Source organism: Microtus ochrogaster, chromosome 5, assembly GCF_000317375.1.
Source record: "Microtus ochrogaster isolate Prairie Vole_2 chromosome 5, MicOch1.0, whole genome shotgun sequence".
NCBI classification, from domain to species: Eukaryota; Metazoa; Chordata; class Mammalia; order Rodentia; family Cricetidae; genus Microtus; species Microtus ochrogaster.
Window position 1 is genome coordinate 21,162,173 of NC_022012.1, and position 7,902 is coordinate 21,170,074.

General features: G+C 46.6%; 2 protein-coding genes across 3 annotated transcripts in view; one reads left to right on the top strand and one right to left on the bottom strand.

Moving 5' to 3' along the window:
- The window catches only part of Thyn1 (thymocyte nuclear protein 1), a 9,357-nt gene extending 5,232 nt beyond the window's left edge, over positions 1–4,125 (top strand). For both annotated transcript variants that reach the window (XM_005346969.3, XM_005346970.3), the window contains exons 3-8: positions 723–904; positions 2,126–2,194; positions 2,538–2,630; positions 3,121–3,216; positions 3,540–3,690; positions 3,930–4,125. In XM_005346969.3, coding sequence (XP_005347026.1) covers positions 723–904; positions 2,126–2,194; positions 2,538–2,630; positions 3,121–3,216; positions 3,540–3,690; positions 3,930–3,976 — 638 coding nt within the window. In that variant the 3' untranslated portion in view covers positions 3,977–4,125. The remainder of the gene's footprint in view (positions 1–722; positions 905–2,125; positions 2,195–2,537; positions 2,631–3,120; positions 3,217–3,539; positions 3,691–3,929) is intronic.
- A 405-nt stretch (positions 4,126–4,530) lies between these two features.
- Positions 4,531–7,902, bottom strand: part of Vps26b (VPS26, retromer complex component B) — a 20,065-nt gene continuing 16,693 nt past the window's right edge. Inside the window, exons 5-6 of the mRNA XM_005346968.3 lie at positions 7,214–7,356; positions 4,531–6,819 (exon numbers count right to left, since the gene is read on the bottom strand). Of these exons, the coding sequence (XP_005347025.1) occupies positions 6,673–6,819; positions 7,214–7,356 (290 nt within the window). The 3' untranslated portion in view covers positions 4,531–6,672. The remainder of the gene's footprint in view (positions 6,820–7,213; positions 7,357–7,902) is intronic.

Consider the following 7,902-nt stretch of genomic DNA (forward strand, 5'->3'; position numbering starts at 1 on the left):
AGACCAGGCTGGTCTCGAACTCACAGAGATCCGCCTGCCTCTGCCTCCCGAGTGCTGGGATTAAAGGCGTGCACCACCAGTGCCCGGCTCTGGCTGGAGTTTTATGGAATCTTAAACACAGCCATCAATCTAGCCCTTAGACCACTTTTACCCCACCCTCTCCTCCTCTCCACTATACTTAAACCTGTATCCTACACTAGAGCTTGCCTACAAACCTTACACTCATGTCTCATCATTTTGGTTTGTGGCCCACTGAGCTTAACCAGGGTCATTTATGAAGCCATGGGTTTGGAGCTATTTAGTAGAAGCTGGTGAGCTCAGCGGTGGCTACGTAATTCAAGACAGCGACTCCCCCTCTCCCAGAACCTATTAGTAGCCAATAATTTTAGCAATAAAGGATAGGGCCTTATGAGCTCCTCCCCCATTTGTGAATGACAGTTGACAGGGCCAATCTTGTGTGGGCCCAGCACTGGTAGTTGCAGTTGATATGAGTTGATGATTTCACTGGTTAGGAGTCAAGAGGATGTCATCTCAGAGCCAGATTTTAAAGAGAAGGTGACGTTACTTCTATACAGGACTGTGGTGCTATAGTTAGTGCTTATAGTCTAAGTTTTGAGTCCAGGTACGACACCAAGTAGTAAGTCTTTTGTTTTTGTCTTTTTCCACAATAGAACATTGCCTCCCAGCAGAGTGGCAAGCATTTTCCTTTGCTTCTATTGCAGACAAGAAGGAGCCATCAGAAAAGCGTACTAAGACTGAAAGCTCGGGAGATACATCCGCTAAGCTAGAGAGTCCCAGCACTCAGAAGACTTCAACCTCTAAAAATAATGGCAAGAATTCCAGCAACTACTGGCTGATGAAGTCAGAGCCAGAAAGCCGGATAGAGAAAGGTGTTGATGTGAAGGTGAGATTGTGCATGTTCAATCATGTTGGCGAGATGGGGCAGTGGGTAAGAGCACTTGCTGAACAAGCCCGATGGTCTGGAACCAGTGCAGGGAGAGAAGCAACCCCTGAAAGCTGTGTCCTGACCACACATACGCCACACCTCAGACCCAGACACACTTAACTGCTACTCAAAACAAGGATGAACACGTTTACCATAGGATTCAGACGTCAGCTTGTCCTCTCTGAAGTCTACAGGGAGGTACAAGTAGAATTTGTAGCATTTATTATCATTAGCTTAAGGTCAGATAGCTCTTATCCAAAACTCCTGGGACCAGGAGTGTTCTAGATTTTACAATTTGAATATCCCTAACCTACCTCTCATAAAAGGCCAAATTGCTATTTAATAAAATAGAAACGTTCTGAATGTTAGAACATTCCAGAGTATTTTTGATTTCAATATTAACATCAAGCATGCCCAACCTGTATCTGCTTTGTGGGTTTCCATCTAAGCAAGGGTTGGCAGACTTTTTCTGAAAATGAGCCAGAGAGGCCCGTGTTGCTGCTCTGTCTCGTTAACAAAGAAAGTGGTCAGAGACAATATACGAAAGATGTGGTTATGTTCAGGTGAAACTTTATTTATAAAATCAGACATACGGTTTAGCTCGCCAGTGCCAGTCTTGAGTTTAATTGTGTTATGTGTTTTAAGATGATCTTACTATGTTAGGCTGGCCTCCTAACTTTTGAGGCCCACGTTGCCCTTGAATCTAAGATCCTCCTTGCCCCAGTTTTAGAAGTGCTGGGATTACAGGTGTGTGCCACCACACCTGGCACTAGATGTATTTTTCTCTGACTACGTGCGTGCTCCTGGAAGTCTCCCCGACAAGTGTTGCCATCTAATCAGGGAAAGAATATAAGCCGATTTTAATACTAGCCTGAGGAAAGCAGAAATATTAGAGAATGATGATACTTTAATAAGTGAAACACAGCAGACTGTTTTCGTACCCTGATTATCCTCTCAGCTCGTCGTCTTAATTAGCAAAGATCACAACGTAAAACCCAAGGCTTAATTTATATTCATTCAACGTCACTGGCACCCTGGAACTAATTCTTGGTAATTCGCATAGCTTCTTTATAGCCCGTAGATAGCACTTTTCAGGATTAAAGAGAGAACTTTGTTTCCATAGAGCTTATCAACTGACCAATGACTAAGTAGTGAATGACTTTATTTTCTCTTGCCTAGTTCGGCATTGAGGATCTCAAAGCACAGCCCAAGCAGACAGCTTGCTGGGATGGTGTTCGCAACTATCAGGTACGGAGACAAGGGGCAGAAACCCTGAAACCCAGACTAGGATGGATGTCTGCCTCCTCCACTGTGTTCTTCAGCAGCAAGGTCGGAACCAACATTGCTTTTCTCTGAACGCTATTCTGAAAATGCCTTCAGAAATATCATAATCACCATGACAGCATGCAGTCTGCTCAAGTGGCTTGCTTCTGGCTAGTGTCCTGGACTAAGGCCAGGACTCTGAACAGAGGAACAGATTTTCTTACGAATCTGAGAGAAGTGCAAAACAGGAAAAGACATCTAATAAAAACAGACTTGATTTCTTTCCAGCTGTAGGAGGGTAATTCTTGTTTCTTTTCCTCTGACATAGGCTCGGAACTTCCTCAGGGCCATGAAGTTGGAGGAAGAAGCCTTCTTCTACCATAGCAACTGTAAACAGCCAGGCATCGTGGGACTTATGAAGGTTAGGTGCACACATTTTAGCCAGGATTCCTCCAGGGACTTACTCATGTAAAGCCTTACAGTTTGAATAGGTAGTAACTAAAGTATGCCCCCTCAAACACACATACTTCCTGTCACAGAAAATAGGAAAACTGCCCTGACCATCACCTGAATAGGAAGGACTTTGTTTCAGGCCCTGCTAATACTTCTCACTATCTGAGGTTCTATCAGGTTAACTCCTCTTTGCTAAAAGTTTCAGGATAACACTATGTGTTTCCAAGTAACTTTTAGCATTTGGTTTTGGAACATGCTTGTGAGACTTTGTAAAAATAGGATTTCGTTTCTAACTATGCTTGCATAGGCTATCTTTTATTTCCAGAAGCCTGCGTACCAACTGTCTCTATAGCAAGGGAGATGGGTCAGAATGTGAAGGAAGGGTAAGAGTCAAAGTGAGATGCATATTAAAACTTGAACAGGAAGTTAATGATTGGCGATTTTGGATTTGCTTCCAGATCGTAAAGGAGGCTTACCCAGACCACACACAGTTTGAAAAAAATAATCCCCATTACGACCCATCCAGCAAAGAGGACAACCCTAAGTGGTCGATGGTAATAACTGTATTTCCTGTTTCACAGGGGGAGAATGGACAAAGGTGGGAAATATGGGTACTGTTAGGTCAAGGAGCACAGCCCAGCTTCTCACTTAGATGAAGTTTTGTTGAATTGGGATATTAGAGTAGAACACTAACACCAGGCACCTCCTGCAAACAGCAGAAATTCTGGGTGGACACAGAAGCAAACGCCTGTATTCTTAGCCACTCAGTCAGCTGAGGCTGGAATTGATTTACCCGAGGAAGTCAAGGACAGACTAGGCAACACGGTGAGATCCAGTCTGGCTAAACATGTTTCTGCCCCTCAATGCTGTCCAATAGGTGGATGTACAATTCGTTCGAATGATGAAGCGTTTCATCCCCCTGGAGGAGCTGAAAGCCCATCACCATGCCCACAAAGCTTCCGGTGGCCCCTTAAAAAGCATGACTCTCTTCACTCGCCAGAGACTGTCAGTTCAGCCTGTGACCCGAGGTAAGACCTAAACGTGGAGACAGTATTAAAGGTCTCTGGGCCAGAGTCCTCACATGTGGCACCCATGAGGAAGGCTATATGCTCAGCTGCTCTTTGCTATGACCCAGTACCCTGAGATAGTCCAGTTTTTGAGTGGACAACTGCCCACTCCAGGCACTGTGGCTCCTCATGAGCTTCTTCTGCAGGAGGAGACACAACACCTCCCCCACCCCGCCCTTTTTTTTTTTTTTTTTTGGTAGAAGAGTTTGATTTTATTTTGAGCCTGGAGGAAACAGAACCAAGTTAGTGAAGACTCTGCTGATGGAATGAACGAGCCAGTGATCCACAAAGTCAAGATTCTATAAGGCAAAAGAAGAAAGCTTGCAGTGTCTACCTGGGGTCATGTGCACAGGTGGTTTGTTCGTGTTTACCAATAAAAGATATTTCATGACAAGGCTGAAAGCTTTTCCTTCTAAATCTGTGTTGGGTGTGGTGGAATCCTTCACTGTAGATGTCTTACATCCAAGCCTGGTTCCTTTTGCCAAATGGAAGATGCGAGCACCTATACTATCATCTGCCCCTACCACTGTAGTTGTTATATAGCAAATAGCACAGTGTAGGACTGAGTCCTTTGGTCTTTGAACACTCAGCGAACCTAAGTCTTGAAGTTGAAAATATAAATGCTTTGGGGTAAGTGGCCAGACCTGGACTTACTGAGTCATGCTTGCCTGAAATGGGTGGTTAATACGGTGCTCATTATTGTTTACCATCCACTGAAAAAGGAGGCAATTGTCGAAGTCATGAAGCTTCGTTCCCAGTATGTCAGATATGAGACGGTGTTAAGGAACAGAGCACAGTATCTGGTGGATCATGGGCACAATGCCTCCAAAGCCACAGGGCTTCCTTTAATTAGAGACACCATTAAAACAAATGTTCTTTTAAAATACAGCCATTGAAAAGACAACACATTAAGAAACATGTAAACACTGCAGTTTCTTAATTACAAGTTGCACTGCTTGGTTTAGTACCTATGCACTCCAGGTTTGGGAACCTCACGGGATGGGGATAGGAGCCTCCCCCACACTTTCACAGTTGGCAGAAAAGAAAATGGGAGCAGTCAAAGAAAGCAAGACCTGGCTTGTGCACAGCTCCTGAGAGAAACAACACATTCTACCTTTTAGTTCTCTCAGAAGAAAGACTTAAGATGTTAGCAAAGTTGGAAAATGGATTTGTGTTGTCAGCTGGGAGGCAGAGAAATTGAAAGATACTTTTAATTAGCTATTAGAAGGAGGCACCGCAGAGTCTAGTCTCATACCCTGAAAAAGGCAGGAGCACAGAACCTGCCTCCTTCATATGCTAGGGCCCAGCTTTGATACCCAAGGGCAGCTGGGCGGGTGAACCTCTTCCCATGGGGACTGTATGTTACACCTAAATTTCGGGTCTGTCATGGGGAAAAATTTACTTAGCTCTGCTACCCCCAGTCACCCCAAGCACCTTTCATCTGAACTTTGACCCATTGGCCCTGCCCTGTCAAAGTCTAAGATTGCACTGACTTCTGAGGACAAGACCCCATTTTCTACAGTAACTGAAAGATGACATAGGAACAATCCTTTACTTCCCAGATTACCAAGAACACAGCAAATACCGTACTTGTTGAACATCGGTTCCACTTGATCTTTCTGTAGCGGGGAGGGCAGCCAATGGAAGATAATTCCTGGTCATTCCCAGAAAAGGCAGAGAAGACAGTCAACCTCTTTACTACTTGCAGGCCCTAACACAGTAGGAGGAAGCACTGCCTCTTCTCTAGTGTAACAAAATCCACCAGAGTTTTCCTATTGTGTTTTTAAATTACAAAAACCAAAACCAAACAGTGGTCCTAAACTTGAGTCGGTGAACTGGTAAAGATAAGGACATAATTTGGCAAGCAGAATTATTCTGAAGTTGTGACAGTCTTCTGCAGAGGCCCTTCCTCCCTTAATGTGTAGATAGTGGGATGAGAGGGGTTGGGGTGGAGGAGGCAAGAACAAAACTTTAAGTGTCTGAATCCAAGCTCAATTTCAGAAATCAAATGGAGGACAAGGAGTAACAACAGATCACGTTCAGGAAGGCAAATGGATCTCAGCCTCTTCTAAGGATCTAAACTAAAGGAAACAGACCCTCTGCTTAGGGCTTGTGGTAACTTAAAATAATTCCCTAGAACAACCCAGCCCTTGGGTTGCCAGGTGGAGTCATGTGGTGAAGGCAGACAATTGTCTTGCCTGATGTTTCCCCCAGGAGACCTAGTTCAGCCTCCTGGCCATCCATGTGTGACACCAGTCTCAGAACTTTTCTAGGCCCAGATTTCTCACAAGTGAGGACAGTCAGCTCAGACCCTTCCTCAGGCTCTGCTCCTGTATGGTTCCTGACAAGCTATAGAAAATGCAGAAGAAACGTGTCTGGTCCCAGTAGTGAGGAGCCAGAGGTGACCGGAAACTTCAGAGCACCACGTCCCAGAGGCCCAGAGAGGTAGTGTCCCAATCTTGAGTCTTCTTCAACTTAGATGAGACAGGCCCAACAACTTCTGCCACTACCTCAGGAACCGTCGAAGGGCGTGTAAGACATGACTACCCAGAGCTCTGCTGGCGGGTGAATGCCAGGGACGCGCTCGGCTTCTGTCTCAGGAAGCCCAGAGAACCTGGAGCCAAGGATGTGTGCTCTCAACTCTGCTTTACAGCCTGCGATAGCCTTGACGGACAGCTCTCATTCCCAAAGGAGAGACCAGATTCCAGAATGGTTCCTCTCCCTATCCCTACCTAGGCTGCAGAATCCCAGGGACACTGCTGCCCAACCCAAGCCCCTTAGGTTCTTCAGAGAAAAGAATTTAAGTAAAAAACATGATTTGTTTTCAAGGTTGCAAGAAACGGTCAGTGGAGCCTCACACCATCCTCCCCCTCCCCCAGTCGCTGGTGTTTGGTAGATGGGGGTGCCGCAGTGGAAGCCGGGCAGCTTCTTGGCCCCTGGGGCCTACTGCCTGCTGTTGTTGTCAGACAGTGGGCCAGGGGTCCGCACCTCACCCAGGGAGCTTGTGCCCTCGAAGCGCTGTGAGGCAATGGCTGCCTGGTGGGACATGCTCTTCCGTACAATGTCACCCTTCCGCCACAACACCACCTCCTGCAGGGTTGGAAGAAAGTCAATACGGTATTTGAGAGAGGCTCAGGGATGCTTTTCTCAGGAGTTCCCACCTTGGTCCCAGGGGATCTCCAGGAATAACCTCCTTGGCTCATCTCTCACCAAAGTGGTGGCTCCTAAGACTGGTGCTCTGGCAGGAGCCATGAAAGCGGGAGTTAGGCCTGAGAAAGCAGACCCCAGGTATCAGTTGGGTCTCCTGCAATTCTATGTTTCTACCTCTTGGTCAAATAACAAGTGATAGAGGCTTGACAATTTTTTTTTTTTTTTTTTTTTTTTTTTTTTTTTTTGCTTTAAAAGTTAAGATGGCCCTCTGTGGGAATGGTGGCCTCTCTGCTCTGTGCCCAAAGGGACCCAGGGTCCTGGAGGAGGCACCCACCTGCTGCTTGAAGTAGCGCCGTTCCTCCTCATCTATCAGCACCAAGTTGAGGTAATAGCGCACAGAGAACTTCTTGTTTATGTCCCGCATGGTGGGCGTGAGCTCATATCCTGCCAGGAAGAGCCTGATGGGGATGGACTCACCTGTAAGGGGTGAGACAAAAGTGAGGGCAAGGGACACAGAAGGCGCTGTTGTACAGCCTAATGCCATTCTGCCTGCAGCAGGTCAGGTGCCCGCTGGGCAAGGAAGGAACACTAAGCAAAGGCTCTCTGCCTTTAGAGATGTTACACCTTGCTCCCAGCAGTTTCTTGAAACAAATGTGATTTTGCAGATCCAGTCCAGCCTGTGGCTTCTGAACAGTCTATAACCTCCCACTGCAGAAGGCAGTGAGGAACAGGGACTGAACAGCACAGGGGAACTAGTAGGTACCACTGCTTTCTCCATGTTCCTTATCGGTGGGGGTTCCCCCCATATTTACTTGAAACATGGTCTCTATATAGTTCTGGCTGGCCTAGGGGTCCTGCACGGGACCATGTCCAGCCCACTCATCCTAGGGCCCTGCACAGGACCACATCCAGTCCACTCATCCTAGGCCCTGTGCAGGACCATGTTCAGCCCACTCATCCTAGGCCCTGTGCAGGACCATGCCCAGCCCACTCATCCTAGGCCCTGTGCAGGACCACGTCCAG